Consider the following 17277-nt stretch of genomic DNA (forward strand, 5'->3'; position numbering starts at 1 on the left):
TCAACCGGCCCGATGAGCCCATCTTAAGGGAGAGGCTTCAAGCCCATTTTAATGAGGACATGATCCGACCTGTTCTGGCTGTTCTTCGGACTGTACACTTTCTCCCTTCCTTCGTTTTTGTTTCTCCCTCTCCTTCTCCCTTTTTTCTCCTTTCTCCCTGATATCAAATTGCAGAAGAAACGAAATTCAGCATTCGCCCGTCCCATGGGAGATTCCAGCCTTGCACTTGGTACATCAGTTCATAAAGCGCTTGGTGGCGGCTCAGGTTTCCTTCTCTTTCTATATATTTCCAGCAGCCTCTTCATTTCATTTCTCAATAGATCTGTTTCGCTTCCACGATCATTTCTATAATTGGGTGTTCTCGAGGATTTTTTCTTTTCCGAATACGAACTAATATTCCGTAGGCTGATTATATTATTCAGCAACATGTCATCTGGTTTACATGATTCTGATTTATTTTGGGATTGTTAATTGTTTTATTTTTTTTATTTTTGAGGTCTGGGTTTAATCTTGTTCATGTATTTCCGGTAGTTGCTGATGTGCTATTGTGGAGAAAATGGCGTGGCGGAGCTGTGATGCTAGTCTCGGCAACGACGATGTGGTACTTATTCGAAGTAGCCGGTTATAATTTCTTAACTTTCGTGGCCAACGTGTTGTTGCTTCTTATTGTTATTCTCTTCTTGTGGGCCAAATCTGCTTCACTTCTCAACAGGTTTTTCCATTGCTAAACTCTTTAATCTCTCCTTTACTAACTGCTTATCCTATTGCATGCTTTGATGGAAAATACTCGCACCCAGAAAAAAGACAGTTGTTTCCTTCTTTTTTTATGAGAACAATGCATGATGATTTCTTAGAAGAAAATAGAAGTGATTCTGCTTTCATATGCAGACCTTTGCCGCCAATTCCTAATATGGAAATTTCTGAGAGAACGATCGGGATTGTTGCGGATGAGTTACAAATATGGCTTAATTGTGTATTGTCAATTGCACATGACATTACCATCGGCAGAAATTTGAAAGTTTTTCTTAAGGTTAAGCTTTTCCTTTATATAATATCATTTAATTGATATAAAACCTTAAAATGCCCTTGACTTGCAAAGTTTTTAATATGTCTGTTGATCAGGTTGCCCTTAGCTTGTGGTTTGTATCATTCATTGGTAGTCTCTTCAACTTCCTCACTCTGGTCTATATTGGTAAGTTATGTGACCCCAGTCCTATAACTGTGATGATTCCATTGACTTTATTCATTTATGTTTATTTGTTTGGATGTGTTCCACAGGAGTTATTCTTATTTTATCAGTCCCTTTGGTATATGAAAAGTACCAGCCTCACATTGATGAGAAGCTGTCTGTAGCGCACGGAGTCTTTCAAGAGCAGTGCAGGAAACTTGATGAAACGGTCTTAAGTAAGCTTCCATTGCCCTCAAACAAGGAAAAGAAGATGCAGTAGGTAAGTTTGGTATATTCTCTCTGCCTATGCTTGCTTGACTCTAGTCGAAATAACTAAGAAGCTAGCTCCTTTTACGTTGTTTCTATTGCATTAATTTAGATTATGCAACTGTTTTATTATACTCTGTTGAAAGTGACACCGATTTGCTCATACCACATTGCAAGTATAATTCCAGTAAATGCACATCTTGTGATTGTGACCAATGTACCTGCCCTGGAAAAGTTATGTAATGCTAAATCATAGAATTAAAATATTAAGGATTTAAGAGCCCAACATTTCATCCCTCAAGCATGGCTTACTGTCTAAATTCGTTTCTTTTGGGAAGATGTTGTTCTGTTAGATTTAAGACTATAACTATTGCTCTGTTAATTGTGATTGCTCATGATATGCCTGGAGTTCACCCTTTTTGGTGCATGATCTTAATATCAACAATTCTCTACATGTGATTTCAATTCTGCTTTTTTTCTGTGAAGCCCTATTTTTAAAATGCATTTATTTTACTAGTTCGGCATTTGTCTCTCCAATTGGATTTTGCTCTAACAAGTAAATGAATTCCTTTTTACACCTTACTAAATGAGATCTGCTAATGTATAAAACAGTCTCTAATGCCTAATTGAATGTTTTGGATTTAGGGAATAAAGTATGAGCAAGGAATAAACTTAGGCTTTGGATAATAGGTCATTATCCAAATATCACAAGACATATGTCTTTCTCAAACTAGAAGTTCTTAGGTGTCAAATCTATTACTCTTGTCTTCTAAATTTTCCTTGTTATTGATGTTATTCGGGATGTGATCCCTATATGATAAAACTTTAATGTCACCTTGAGCAAACCTATAGCCTAGATGTCAGTTTACCCATTTGGAAAACCTATTCAAGAGAGGTTTCATGAAAATATGACTTAATAATATAAAAATGTAGATTAGATGCCTCTTACAGGTCCTGTTTGAAGGCCACATGAGTTGAGGTTACAAAATTAATGCGACGAATAACATGTAACTCATAAATGATAAGTTTTTGAATGGTCGTTTCCATCCAACATATGTTGCTTTTGTAGTCCTACAAAATTAATGCAACAAATAACATATAACTCGTAAATGATAAGTTCTGAATGGTCTTTTCCATCCAACATATGTTGCTTTTGTAATCCGGGTACCAAGTGAGAATCCCGTATTCTCATTGTCTCAAATTGAATAATTAGCAACAATTCATCTAGAGGGGTGTGATGTCTAGATCGATTAATCGTCAAAGCCAATTGTCTTGTTTGAACTCACTTGTTGGCTCCACTTGCATCTCTCTTTGTTTATCAATCTCTCCCTCTCTTTCCCTCTCTCTCTCACTTACTTTATGCAGGGAATTCAGGTGGTTTAGTGAGACAAGAGGCATAGAATTGGGTTTTGAAGATGTGAAGCATTTGATTTCTTTTTGCTCGATGCCATCGATATTCCTTATACTAGTTGAGTTTCTTTAGGAGCTGCTGGACTAACCTTGATAACTTATATTGTTGGGAGAAGATTCAACTTTTCTTTTTTTTTCTTTCTTTTACCCACTTATGGGAACCTTATATTCTTGATTTTTAAGTCTTGACCTGCAGTTTATACGTTTGTGGTTATATTTTTTTGTTTTTTTCATATTCATTTGTGGATTGGGGACAGATATCCTCCAGGGGCGGAGGAAGCTTGTTTGTGGCAATGAAATCCAAGCTTATACATTTTTCTTATGGTGGTTGTTGTCTTTATGTATGCACGGATGTATGCAGATATATATAGGAATTTGAGACATATGATTGGGGGAATGGCTATTTAAAGCTAGATTTTTACTAAGCACTGCAATTCTAATCGTTTATCATATATTACTTTAATCCTGGTTTACGGTTTAATCCAATGTATGTCTTGAAGAATGAGTTGCAGTGAACGGTGAATCTTATTGGCCAAAGAAAGAAAAAAGAGCAGTGAATGTTGAGGTTTGTCATTGCCGGTGCGTTCCAAACAAATTTGTCCAGACTCCAAATTCAGCAGCGGCTTCCATCACTATGAAAGCAGTTTAGCTTAATATTGTCATGTTTTCGCACCTTTTGGTCAATGAAAGTAATATAAAATCAGTAGCACAAGAACCCCTTCGTTTTGGGGCAGATGTGAATGTTTGGGTTCTTATTGAAAGAATGCCAAACTAGGCTTGCATTTTAACATGAGCGAATCATTGTCTTTAGCAATTATCCACCTTCTGATTGGATTTGGCATCACTCCCTGTAAGAGTGTCATATTTCATTGAATCCAGATGCACTACACAACACAAGCAGTATTTCATGTAAGCCATAGACCATTCCAGATGCCTACTTGCTCTTAAATATCCACAAACTTATCTACTCATGGATAACATTTTCTTCCACTTTATCCCTTCTAATTCTCAGGTACCATGCAAATCCCACCGTACCTCCATAGCTTACATTCTCCCAATTAATAACCTATGCCCTTTAATAATTTAAGCCAAATGATTCCTAATCTAGGTGTAATAACTCATAGTATCCAGTGTTGTTTGAATCAGATTGGATTGGTTGAATTGGGAATTGATAGAGGTATCAATCTCGAGATTAACTTTGAACTATTTAGACTTGGTGGTTGAATTGATTTTTTTTGAATTTTTTAATAATTTGTTATTGGACGAGTTGGATCAATCAAACCGACAAACCAATGACCTTGATTGGTTCAACTATCGATTTGATTTTAAAAAAACATTAAGATTATTTCAAGATACAAATTATCTAAATTAGTATAAAGCTTACAAATTCTTAATTATACCTTCTGAGGTGGTGTATATCTTATTAGTTATAATCTAACTTTAGTAGTTAATATGTAGCTTAACTGAATTAGATAACTACATGATTTTATCATTAAGATCAACTCCTGTATTTTTGTAATAATAATTATTAACCCATCCTCACTCAAATTAATAATAATTATGAATAAAATAATTAATTCAATTATTAATCTAAAACAGAATTTACACTATTTTTTTAACCAATTAAATCTCTAACCACTATAAACAAATTAGCTTCATGTAACTATTCTGAACGACATAATTGAATGCAAGATAAAAGAAGATAGAAAGGGAACGAAAATTTCTTAATGGAAATGAACAGAAAATGATGCACAACTTTTATTGAAATCTGCAAACCTTGATAAGCATTCACAACAACAACAGAAAATCCTTCGAGATTGATTATAAAGGTAAAAATAACTGAAATTAAAATAAAGGTTCAAGTGTTGGGAGGATTTCTTTTAAAAATATTTTAATTTTTTTCCGAAAACAACACACTATTTGAGTCTTTAAAAATTAGATTTTTTATTAATTAAGTTAATTCACCAACAATTTCCATAATTGATTGTTACTTGGTTGACATGGTTGTTAACAAAGTCATTCATAATGTCATGGCCCACATCAACATAGTTTATATTGAATTTTGAGTTTTGAATTTATGTTTATATAAATTCTTCGTGATGAGATGTCGTGTCGTTGTTTATTCATGGTGCACACTAAAAGTGCATTAAATATTCGCCCTTTAATTAATAAGATTTTGATTGTATTGACAATTAAGCTCATATCTTTAAAGTGCGTGATTTTTTATTTTATTTTGAAAAATAAATTACTTAAATAATTCTACTAATATATTACTTTTATTATATAAATTTGATTTATTTTTTCAACTTAATTGATATATGTTTAACTTATAATACTAACTCAATTAAGTACCGAAAGAAAAAAAGGCAAAACAATATTTTTCATGAACTATCATATAAATTATAATCTAACGTAGAAAACAAATAAATTATGAAAAAAAGGACGAACAATATAAGACAAAAAACCAATTTAAGCCAAGTAAATGTAGAATTTAAAGGCTGATTTACTTAAAAGTATGAAATTGTGGAAATGAATAAAAAAACAATAATTAGAAGTGAATATTATAGAATAAAATAAAGTGTCTCAAATTGAGGGCTCGTCATCTTTGCAATTAGACGGAGCTTTATGTTATATGTGGTTGGGGCATTGAACCCTAGTCGGCCGTCCAAACCCAACAAAGTGATAATAGGTTTAAGTCTCCGAAACTCAATCAAACATTCACCACAGCCTTGTGGTGGTCTTACTCATTAGAAAGAGAGTATCAAATATTATTAATGCAATAAATCATAAAAGGCAAGATGGTGTAGCATGTGAAATGAGAGAGCGACAAAAGAAAGAAAAAGATGGCAAAAGAAACAAGAGTTTCAGGTTTTTTAACGTACACTCTGTCGGGGCATTCCCTGTAATCTCTTTGACAAAGTGAAAAAACAAATTTTATAAAAAGGAGCGCCAGACAGACAGACAAACAGGTGGGTTAACTAAGTTGGACTATGCTTTCACACTACATGCTGTACTGATAGTATCTCCTTAAGTTTGCATTCACAAACATGCCCCCAAATAACACATTGGGATAATTTCCCGTGCTTATTAAAATGTGATTGCCACCCCCATCCACTGTTGTGGGATGATGTACTGCCACCCCCAATGACATGAGCATCCCACGGATTTGATGAGTTTCTTTGCTCATATCACATGAAATTTTAGACCTCCAGCTACCTTTGCTATTTTGCTTAGCCCCTACCAATGCTACAAGTTGATTGCTTAGCTAACAAGACAAATTCCAAAACACCAGCTTCCCCTGTGATCAAAAGTACATTGAGAGATTCGAATTTCTAATCAAATAAATGGGGGATATTGTTTTTTTTTTTTTCTCATTACGAAAAGTAAGATTGGTTGAAACGTTATTTTCCTAAAAATATGTCTATTTAATTTAAAAATATTTAAAAATCTAAATTATTTTTAGGTAATTTAAAAATACGAACCCATTACATTAGATAATAGTTCAATATGATTACAAGATATGATAAATTTTAAATAATTACAATAAAAATAAGAACCAGACATATTATACGATGGGTTGAACCTACTTAGAATAAGTGATAATTTTGAGAAAAAATAAAGAATTATAAATTAATTTTAATTTAATATGTGATATTATTTTATATGTGTATAATTACATTAAAATTAAAATTTTATATATATACTTGAATCACAAATAAAATTTTATATGTAAAATTATATCAAATCAAATTAAAATTGTATGTAAATTTGAGATATATAAAAAGAAATAAGTGATAATATTTCCTGAAAAGAGAAAAAGAAAAAAGGAAGAAAAAGCTTGGAGATCTGACTTCTTTTCAATATACAATTTTATGATGTAATCTTTTCAAAGATTTTCATTTTAGAATAAAGAATAATGAAAGGAAAATAAGGAAACCCTTCAATGATTCACTGTGAATCAAGTAGTAATAAGAAATCTTTACCGTTGATATTTGTATGTAACGTGATGTGATTGGGAAAAATTAGTATCCAACGGTTGAGATTTTGCTTTTATATGTAACGATGAGAAATTATTTTATAAATTTCTTTTATCATATCATTTATAGCTTCGCTTAATTAAAAAAATAAATTATCTTTAATTTGTAAGTTTAATCTAATTATATATATGTGATGTGAAAAGAATAAATATTTTTTAATTAAATGGAACAATGAATAATACAATAAAATAATCAATAAAATAATTTTCCTCCGTCCTGAGTTGTAAGAAAGCAAGTTAAAAGCCATTATCTAATATCACAAGGCTACAATTTTTATTTTTTGAAAAATTAAAATGATTATCACATGTCGCACTTTGATTGAACCCATCCCATGTGACAGATTTACCGGACCTAATTTTCTTAAGTTTAAAAATAATGTTTTATTTGTAAAAGAAGCTTACGGAAGGAAGATGGCAGAGTGAGTTGATAGGCTAAGGATGTTACAAAATTTCTACTGTGAATAAAGATTGGTTGTAGGCTGATTGAAAATAGAGCATTACGGTTAAGAGTTGTTCGGCACACCAGACCCATACTTGCTACCCTTTGATTTCTTAAAGCTTTTTTCTTTGATTCAATGTCTTGTCTCGTCCGTGACAGATGTGGGATAGCCTTTTTTTTTTTTTTTGCTTTTTGACAAATGGCAGCTTCCATCTGGAGACAAGACACTAGTAAGGGTCGAATTTTGATCTTTCCCTTTCCCTCTTTTTGCACTTTAGTTCCCAAGTATTTTACCTTCCCTTACCTCTTTACCCTTATCACCTGTATTCTGTTTCCCTCTTTTTCTCCTTTGTAGATTTTACAACTGTTAGAATAGTATACTTTTGCAAGCATCCTAAGCTAGGTGTTTAACTTAAGTAAAATTGGGAATGTGTTGTTGAACTGAATACAATCTCCAAATCTTCTTCACCGGGGAAACACAGGAAACAGAAACAGACTTTTTAAGAGCCTAAGAAAAACGAAAATGGTGAGTGGGGCAGCCTCAGCATGCTATTCTGACAAAGAGAGAGAGAGAGAGGGACCAATGTGAATAAAATCAATACACTGCAAACTTATGGACCTTAAACTCAATAGGCCAGATAGGCGATTCCTCTGTCTCTGACTCTGCTTCTATCTTGTTTTCCTCCCCTAATTATACACTGCAAACAGCTCTGTTTACTTAAAGTTGAGATAGTACAACGTCAGTCTTTTTTTCTCATCTTATACCTTGATAAGCTAAGCTCCCTTCATCATTATATCAACTTCACTTCTGGTAAGAAACAGCCTCTTTCTTTTCTCTGTGAACCTCTGCATTGCTCTCTGAAATAAATAACAGCTTTTCCTTTAATTTAGTGCTGAATTATTATCAAGTCTGCTTGTGTTGTGTTTGGTTTCCTTCAAATCAGTGCCATACTTTTGTTCTCTACCCATTTCTTATCTTTTATTAGCAGATCCACCTTCGGTTCTAAATACTTTTGCTTCAATGAATGTGTAGCCTGAGACTCAAAATCAGCTCAAGATTTACAAGAAGAATCCATGGGCTTCAAGAGGAGCAATTCCCACTGCTTCAGCTTTCTCCTCCTTGTTTTCCTTATGGTTCCTACACTAGCTCTCAACACTGATGGGGTCCTCTTGCTTTCTTTCAAACATGCCATCCTCAGTGACCCATTGTCAGTCTTGCAAAGCTGGAACCGTGATGATAAAACGCCATGCGCATGGACAGGAGTAACCTGCACTGAAATTGGGCTTCCAGGAACACCAGATAGGTTAAGGGTGACCAGCTTGGTTCTCCCTAATAGCCATCTTCATGGTTCAATATCGGAAGACCTTGGCCATATTCAACACCTTCGCCACTTGGATCTATCAAGCAACAATTTTAATGGAATTTTGCCAAGCTCCATCTTTAACTCAACTGAGCTTCAGGTACTCTCTTTGTCCGCTAATCTCATCTCTGGTTCGTTGCCCGAAACTATTGGTGCCCTGGCTAGTCTTCAGCTTTTGAATCTCTCTCATAATGCCTTGGCTGGGAAGGTACCTGAAAATTTGACAGCTTTGCAGAACTTAAGTGTTGTGTCTTTAAAGGGCAACTATTTGTCAGGTAATATACCTAGCGGTTTCGATTCAGTTGAGGTTCTGGATCTGTCATCGAATCTTCTTAACGGGTCTCTCCCTTTGGATCTTGGTGGTGTTCATTTAAATTATTTGAACTTGTCTTACAACAAGATTTCAGGGTCAATATCACCAGAGTTTGCAAAGAAACTTCCTCAGAATGCCACCATTGATCTTTCATTCAATAATTTAAGTGGGGCAATTCCAGAGTCTGTAGCTTTGCTTAATCAGAAAATGGAGTTCTTTTCAGGTAATATTGATCTATGTGGGAAGCCATTGAAAACCCTTTGCGCAGTTCCTTCAACACTTTCTACTCCTCCAAATATGTCCCAATCCATATCACCAGCAATTGCAGTGATACCAAATACAGTAGTCTCAACCCCAGTAACAAGCTCATCACCGAACAACATTCAAAACCAAGCACGAGGCAGTCTAAAACCAGGCACCATAGCAGCCATAGCTGTTGCAGACTTAGCTGGTATATCCATTCTCGGCATGATCATTCTTTACGTTTATCAACTCAAGAAGCGAAAAGATCATCTCGACGATCCAAGCACCGCAGCAACAAGCTGCAACGTCTTAAAACAACCGAAAGTCATTGTCTCGAAAACAAATGTGGAATTAAGAACAAAAATGCCACCATCACCACCATCATCATCATCATCATCACCATCATGTTCATGTTCATGTTCATGCATGAAGTTAAAACTGATAGAGGCATCGGAGACTAACAGTTCTGATAGTGACCTGGAAGAGAAAAACCAAGTCATAAACGTAAACCAAAGACCAGGGAAGCTGGTGACAGTGGATGGGGAAACAGAGCTGGAGTTAGAGACATTGTTGAAGGCATCGGCTTATATATTGGGGACGAGTGGGTGGAGCATTGTTTACAAGGCAGTGCTGGAGAATGGGACTGCATTCGCAGTAAGAAGGATAGGGGAGAGTTCAGTGGAGAGGTTGAAGGATTTTGAAAGCCGTGTTAGGATGATAGCCAAGTTGAGGCACCCAAACTTGGTAAAGATTCGAGGGTTTTACTGGGGAGATACTGAGAAGCTTGTTATCTATGACTACGTCTCCAATGGCAGCCTCGCCTGCACCACAACCGCTTACAGTAAGTTCCATTCCCTTTCTCATCATATGCACGTTAGCAGTAACCTATTTCTATTCACTAGAATGCGCTTTCTCTCTCCGTCTTCATCTTTCTAAGCATGCGTTCACGTGCACGATAGGCAATTTTTATACTCTTTCTGCTAAAATGCGCTTGTGCATTTTAAGCCGTTAGATTTCAGTTGTGCGGGATACGTGCGGCTTATCCAACGGTATAGGACCCGCAATAATGATGCATAGGACGTCTCATTCACTCTTCTTTCAATTAGTTTGACAACTTTGTTGCTTTTGATTGGATGATAGCAGTAGAAGAGTGACCCAAGCTTACAAAATGTTTCTCAATATAAATAAAAATTCGTTTTTAATAACGAAAACATATATAATACTTATTTTTCCAAAATGTATAATTTTTTTTTCAACATTTTTATAAGAAAAAATAATCAAACTTCACTGGGAATGTGGGATTTGTGTGGTTTAAGTTTGTTTCAAACTACGAACGATTTGCTCTGTCTTTTTCCTTCTTTTTGTGGAACTTACTAACTGTTTCTGGTTAAAGATGAAAATACCTTTTTGGGTATTTTCTAAGTGAAGAGAGCAATCAAACATAACTTAAGACAGAATTTGGTCCCCCCCACCACCTTGAATTGACCCCATTCTCCACTCTTCCTCTGTTCTTTTAATTCTTAAGCTTTCTAAAATATCCTATTTCAATATTGTTTTACACATATACTGAATTCTAACCATGAAAATATATGGACCTGTTATCAATTATATTTACTTGCATATGATATGATGTTTTGAACTCAAAAACAGGAAGATCAGGCTCATCATCGGTTTGGCATTTACCTCTTGAAGCCCGTCTTAAAATAGCAAGAGGAGTGGCTCGGGGACTGGCCTACATTCATGAAAAGAAACAAGTTCATGGCAATATCAAACCAACCAACATCCTTTTGGATTCCAATATGGAGCCCATAATAAGTGATCTGGGTCTAGACCGCCTTCTCTCTCGCAACGGCGCTACCTACAAACCAAACAATTCTTCATCAATCAGGTTTTTAAGCAGCCAACGGTCCACAGCTTCTCGTGATGCTCCATCTGACCACCCCACAACCCCAACCAATCCTAGCCCCCATGCGGCTGCCACTTGTTCCACGCCCTATCAAGCACTAGAATCATTGAAGAACCTCAAACCAAATCCCAAATGGGATGTCTACTCATTTGGCATGATTTTGCTTGAGCTCCTCAGTGGGAGGGTGTTGTCGACGGGAGAGCTGGAGCAATGGGCGGTGGCAGCTGCTTCAATCGAGGAAGAAAAGAACCGGGCGGTTCGTTTGGGTGACATGGCGATAAAAGGTGACATGGAAGGCAAGGAAGAAGCCATTCTAACATTTTTCAGGTTAGGGTTTAGTTGCGTATCAGTTGTGCCACAGAAGAGACCGTCCATGAAGGAAGCAGTTCAAATCCTAGAGAAAATCACTTGGTGCTGATAAAATGGTGCAACAGCTTCAGGCTGCTTTCGACTCTTTATTAAACCCTTTTGTTGACTTAAAATGCTTTGGGCATAAGGAGACCAGATAGATATTTTGTTGAATGTTGATAGTAGTCAATGCAAGAACAAATGTACTTGTTTAACCCATTAATCTAATGCATAACCACCACATACTACTACTATATATGTTTTGTTATTTCTTATGATGTTAAATGGGTTCGTTTTTGTTTGAGGTAGAGCATTCAAATATGGATTGCTTGATTTCAGCAAACATATATAACAAAATTAATTTTTTGAAGTTATATAAAACATTTTCAAGTTGGGGAAAAATGTGTTTGAGAGTAAGACAGGATTGCATGAGATTGTTATTAACACGTCACTCTTTATCTCTTTCCGATGAGTGAAAGACAAATTAGATTTTTTCTTCTGATTTTCAGCATTTTTTTCTTGAAAAAATTCATATCCAACTAAAAATGCTTAAAATCAGTAATAAAAATATGATTTGTCATTCTACCATTGGAAAAGGGTAAGGATGACGTGGAATTACAGTTTCATACAATCACTTCTCATGTGAGAGTAATACAAAAACACAAATTGAAGGATGTAATAACATTTGTATTCGGTGAAAAATGGTATAGATTTAATTAAAATTTTATAACTATGTATTTTAATAAACTAACTGTTTTATTGGGGAAACACCAAAGTAATTATATAATTGCGAGTAATAATTTGGCAAATGACAAATACAATTTTAAAACTCGACTGAATGATGATGATTATCCATAGAATTCGTGTGGAGGTTAATGATATGCAAATTTGAATATTTATGGATATTCGATTTTTAGATAATATTTAATTATTTAATTATTATTTTATGTTGATATTAATTCTTTAATATTTATTATTTTAGTTTTGTGGATAATAGATGCAAATTTGAGTTATAAATATTTAAATTTATTTTATTTTTATAGATAACAATTTGGATTTGACTATCGAATTTTTTTTCAAATTTCTATGCAATTTTTTATAGAGTATATTTAGTGGATTTAAATACTTGGATCTAATAAAGGCAATAAACATATTTAAAATTTAAAGTAAATTTGAATACTTGGATTTAGTGGATAACCTTTCATCAAATCAACTGCTCATTGACCATGACTTTACGAGGGTGAAGACTTTTAAGGCTTTAGTGTTCCATCAGGTGAAGCCTCTTAAGATCTAATACCGCTTTCAACGTTGGCTTTTCGCCATAATGACGTTTTCAACGAAGCCTCTTAAGAATCAATTGTCCTATTTGCCAAGGTCTCTTAATGCTCGAACTCACTAAAAAGCACTACCAATGAAGGAATTACCCAACAATAATAGTCTTCCAAAGACCCTAATGTTGTTTTTGGTAAAGCCTTTTAAGGCTCTAGTGCTCCGCCAAGTAAGGCCTCTCAAGGCCCTAGAGTGACTTCTGGCGTATGCCTTTCGAGTGCCTGAATATTGTTTTCAACAAAGCCTCTTTAGGCCCCAACTAGCTAAAAAGTGACTACCAACGAAGCAATTATCTAACAACAATAACCTACCAAGGCCCTAGTGTGATTTTTGGTGAAGCCTTTTAAAGCTCTAGTGCCTCATCAAGCAAGGCCTCTTAAGGCCTTAGTGCCATTTCCAATGTAGGCCTTTTGAGGGCCCCAATTCCATTTTCAGTGAAGCCTTTTAAAGCTCCAATGCCCCATTAGGTGTGGCCTCTTAAATTTAACTTTTTAAAACGTGACTACTAGTACTATTGGGGATAGCCTTTTAAGGATTCAATGGCTAACATTACAACACATTAGGTAAGATAGGAGTATTTTAAACAAATCATAGGATTACAATAAGTTTATCTATGTAGGTAGGAGCAATGGTAAATAAGTAAAAACAAAATAAATAAATAAATAAAGACAACATTGGAGAGTTCATTGTATATCTACCCTTATGGAGTTCACTCACTGATACAAACTGTAACAGCCTAAATTTCAGTGGTGTCGGGAACAGTGATTCGAGATCAATAAATTCGATGAGTAAGTTTGAAAATTTAATAGATTGATATTAATGAGTCAAGTGTGAATTTAGAAATGTTTTTTATTTAGAGAATTATATGAATTTAAAAGAATTTATTAGGTCAAATGGGTCAAACACGAGGTATCGGGACCTTTAATCTATAAACCGAGCCATAAATATTTTTAGAAATTTTTATGGAGTGTTATTGAGTTAGTATTAAAGTTTCGTTAGAAAATTTTAATGTTTTAATAGTTAATTAATTAAAAAGGACTAAATTGTAAAAGGTGTAAAACTTGCAAAAGTGATTAAATAGCTTAAGTGTCTAATGAGGAAGGATTTAAAAAGCAATTAGACCCAAATCATTTTATCAGGACGCTATGGGTATAGAAATGGACAAGAAAACAATGTGAACTAAAGACAAAATGGTAATTTGGTTAAAATTAAATATAAAACAAGTGACTAAATTGAAAATTTTAGAGATCTCTTCATAATTCATCAGCCAAAACACCATAGAAGGTCTGAAACAAGTTGGTTTTTCATATTTTTGCACCATGTGAGTTTAATTCTTGCTTTTTCTTTGTAATTTTTATGTTTTTGTGACTTTTACAATTAGGACCAACTATTGAATTCATTAGTTTTTGATTTTATGGGTGAAATTGAAAGTTCCCATGGATAAGTTATGAATATTTATGATAAATTACCATGGATTTGAAACTTTTATTTCATTATATGATGATTTTATTAAGTGATGTTAATAGAAAATGACTTTTAGGACCTAATTGTGAAAAATTTTATAATTAGGATTTGATGTTGAAATTCTTATTACCAAAGGGTATGTAGTAGTTTTAATGATGGACTAAAGTTTTAATTGAGAAAATTAGCTCAAATGATGAGTTAATTGATCAGGGACTAAATTGTAAAAATTGTAAAAATTGTAAATTTTAGGGTAAAAGTGTAATTTAAAAAAATAAAGGGCATAAATTGTGAAGTATAGAAGTGAAATGAATGCTAATGAATGGAAAAAATTCTATATTATAGATCAAGAATCCAAAAACGAACGTGGAAAGGAGAAAATTGTTGAATAGTCCCTGAATTGCTTTAACTTCAACGATATTAGCCAAGTAAGTTCATATGGTTGAACTTTTATGATTAATTGTTAATATATAAATGATATAATGTTTTATTTATATAAATTTGCTATTGGATTATGAAAATTGTGATAGTGTGAAAGTTGAAGTGGAAATTCAAATTAAAGGAAACGCAGAATTGAGTACATTCAATCAGTGATCAGTGACAAATTGAAGGATAAGACCATGGTTAAATCATGGCAAAGTGTGAAATGTAAGACCATAATGGATCTATGGCATAGTGTGAAAGACCATAACTGAGATATGGCACAGTGAAAGTGAACGTAAGACCATGATTAAATCATAACAGTTATATAAGTGTGTGCAAGTGTAAGACCATAGCTAAGCTATGGCAAAGTGATAAAGTATGCAATCATGGCAAGACCATGATTGAAAGTGTGCAATATCAAAGTGAAATGAAGCATCAAGTGAACAACATACTCAATTCCATAAGACATTTCCTAAATTTGATAATAAATGGTAAGTGATAAATGAATTAAAGTGATAGAAATTAATTAGTTTTGATATTGAGCTTAATCAAGTGAGCTAATCATTTGAGATTGTGATTGGCAGGAAATATTAGTGAAATTTTCTATTATATTTTTGAAATATATCATATTTGGTAAGATTTACTTTAGACTTATGAACTGACTAAGCTTTTGTAAGCTTACTTGTGTGTGTTAATGTCTTTTGTAGATTGAAGTGCATTTGGAAGATCGGATCATCACAATGAGGCATACTATCCAGATCATCTCCGGTAGACCTTGTTATGTATTTAAAGTTTTATATGGCATGTATAGGAATTGAAAGAGTTAAATTTTGAAACAAGGTTATAAATGATACATAAGTATATGTTTTATGCATATAAGAACTAGTAGTTTATAATAATTAATGAATAAAGTTAAAATAGTTAATTTATGCAAATTGAATTTTGTGATTACTTATGATAGTTATAAAACTTGATTTTGGCTTGAATTGATTGTTTGGTGAGATATATTATTGTATGAATGTGTTTGATGCAGGTTGGTTGCGTAAGGGTGAGAAAAGTGGCCTTAAAATAGCCTATTTTCGTCTACACAGGTAGACACACGGGCGTGTGTCTAGGCCGTGTGTCCCCTACACCTTAAAAATGAGAAACAGAATGCTCAAAATTGAGTACATGAGCAGAGACACAGACGTGTGTCTTAGCCGTGTGGGTGACACGGCCTTGGACACGAGCGTGTTACATGACCGTGTGAAAATTGTACCTAATTTATGAAAATTAAATTAACCACACAGCCTAGCACACGGGCGTGTGATTTGGCCGTTTGACCTAAATTTCTTCATGCTTTATAAGTTAGAGAGTTACACGGGTTAGGGACACGGTCGTGTGAGCCATACCACCTAATCACACGGGCGTGCCTCTAGACCAAATGGGTGTGTGGACATTGTATATAAGGAAAATTTTGTAAATTTGCGAAAAATTCTTAGGGTTTTCGATTTAGTCCTGAATCGTTTCTACTGTTCATATTGGACTTCGAGGGTCCATTTAAGGGACTATATGATTATTATCAAATGTGAATACTAATTTTTGGCTCGATTTATCTGTAAACTCCGGTAATACTCTATAGCCCTGTTTCGACGACGAATATGGGTTAGGGGTGTTACATGAACCCCTTCATTAGAGAGTTTATTATATATCTATTATTACGGAGTTAACTCACTCAGGTGAACCCCTTCATTGAAGAGTTCATTATATATCTATCTCATTTATTCAAGCATTCCTTTCTAAAGGAGAATATCATTATATTTCCACATTATCTACTTAAACGCACCCTTCTAATTTGCCAAATTTGCTTCTCATGTATTTCTTAAGCATAATACTATTGCATATTATCACCAAAATGACAGGTGTGATTCACCAAACTCGCCCCTAAAGCCTATGAATATCTTCCACAACAATAAAATAACCTAAACACCTTACTAAAAAGCATCGCCCAAAGAAAATCACTTTATGATCTCACTCTCAAGTGGGGCATAATTGTTATACTCATTCCACACACTACCTTCACATCCTAATGAAATGACCATGCTCTTATAGCCACCGTATATATAGTAGAGCATCATTTCAGCAAGACCCACGTCAAAGCTTCCCCTGTTCTATAAAAACCCTTTCCATTACAAGAACAAAAGGAGCTCCAGGAGGCCTACTTAAGCTTTGCCAAATCTCTCCCAAGTAACTATCTAAGTTCATGAGACTCCTTGTAACCTCCAAGTTTAGGGACTCTCCACACCTTTCATAGTGTAAACCACCTTTATACGTGTAACTCGTCGAACTCCTACGATGTGAATCGCGATAACAAACCACCCCCTATTTCATGTTTTAACAAACTTTAATTATTATTATAGCTATAAAGTATAGGTTTTGTAAGATTTATGTGGCTCGAACTATTTTTTATATTAAAAACTTAATTTTATAACCACAACGACTAATTTTTTAAAGAATTTATAAATAAAATTATAATAAATATAATTCAATAACTATAATCAAGATGAACTATCTTACAATAACCGAATACATTA

General features: G+C 34.1%; 2 protein-coding genes across 5 annotated transcripts; both read left to right on the plus strand.

Moving 5' to 3' along the window:
- Window positions 1-43: 43 nt before the first annotated feature.
- On the plus strand, window positions 44-3659 carry LOC108477120 (reticulon-like protein B11). Of its 3 annotated transcripts, none has more exons than XM_053023171.1 (6): window positions 44-265; window positions 532-712; window positions 889-1030; window positions 1123-1192; window positions 1279-1448; window positions 3346-3659. In XM_053023171.1, the coding sequence occupies exons 1-5, from the start codon at window positions 205-207 to the stop codon at window positions 1446-1448; spliced, it is 624 nt and encodes a 207-aa protein (XP_052879131.1). In that variant the 5' UTR covers window positions 44-204; the 3' UTR covers window positions 3346-3659. The 3 variants fall into 3 exon arrangements, with proteins under 3 accessions (XP_052879131.1, XP_017635067.1, XP_017635066.1); XM_017779578.2 differs by lacking the exon at window positions 3346-3659 and adding an exon at window positions 2810-3167; XM_017779577.2 differs by lacking the exon at window positions 3346-3659 and adding an exon at window positions 2801-3167 and having other exon boundaries at window positions 45-265.
- Window positions 3660-7302: 3643 nt separating this feature from the next.
- LOC108476835 (receptor protein kinase-like protein At4g34220) lies at window positions 7303-11745 on the plus strand. Of its 2 annotated transcripts, XM_017779191.2 has the most exons (3): window positions 7303-8131; window positions 8354-10078; window positions 10888-11745. In XM_017779191.2, the coding sequence occupies exons 2-3, from the start codon at window positions 8395-8397 to the stop codon at window positions 11559-11561; spliced, it is 2358 nt and encodes a 785-aa protein (XP_017634680.1). In that variant the 5' UTR covers window positions 7303-8131; window positions 8354-8394; the 3' UTR covers window positions 11562-11745. The 2 variants fall into 2 exon arrangements, with proteins under 2 accessions (XP_017634680.1, XP_052879592.1); XM_053023632.1 differs by having other exon boundaries at window positions 7330-10078.
- The last annotated feature ends 5532 nt before the right edge of the window (window positions 11746-17277 follow it).

This window comes from Gossypium arboreum, chromosome 12 (genome assembly GCF_025698485.1).
Source record: "Gossypium arboreum isolate Shixiya-1 chromosome 12, ASM2569848v2, whole genome shotgun sequence".
NCBI lineage: Eukaryota > Viridiplantae > Streptophyta > Magnoliopsida > Malvales > Malvaceae > Gossypium > Gossypium arboreum.

Coding starts and splice junctions, on each gene's coding strand:
- LOC108476835 (XM_017779191.2), top strand. CDS start 8,395: ATGGGCTTCAAGAGGAGCAATTCCCACTGCTTCAGCTTTCTCCTCCTT. Junction 10,079..10,887: donor CTGCACCACAACCGCTTACA/GTAAGTTCCATT, acceptor ACTCAAAAACAG/GAAGATCAGGCTCATCATCG.
- LOC108477120 (XM_053023171.1), top strand. CDS start 205: ATGGGAGATTCCAGCCTTGCACTTGGTACATCAGTTCATAAAGCGCTT. Junction 266..531: donor AGCGCTTGGTGGCGGCTCAG/GTTTCCTTCTCT, acceptor TATTTCCGGTAG/TTGCTGATGTGCTATTGTGG. Junction 1,031..1,122: donor ATTTGAAAGTTTTTCTTAAG/GTTAAGCTTTTC, acceptor TCTGTTGATCAG/GTTGCCCTTAGCTTGTGGTT.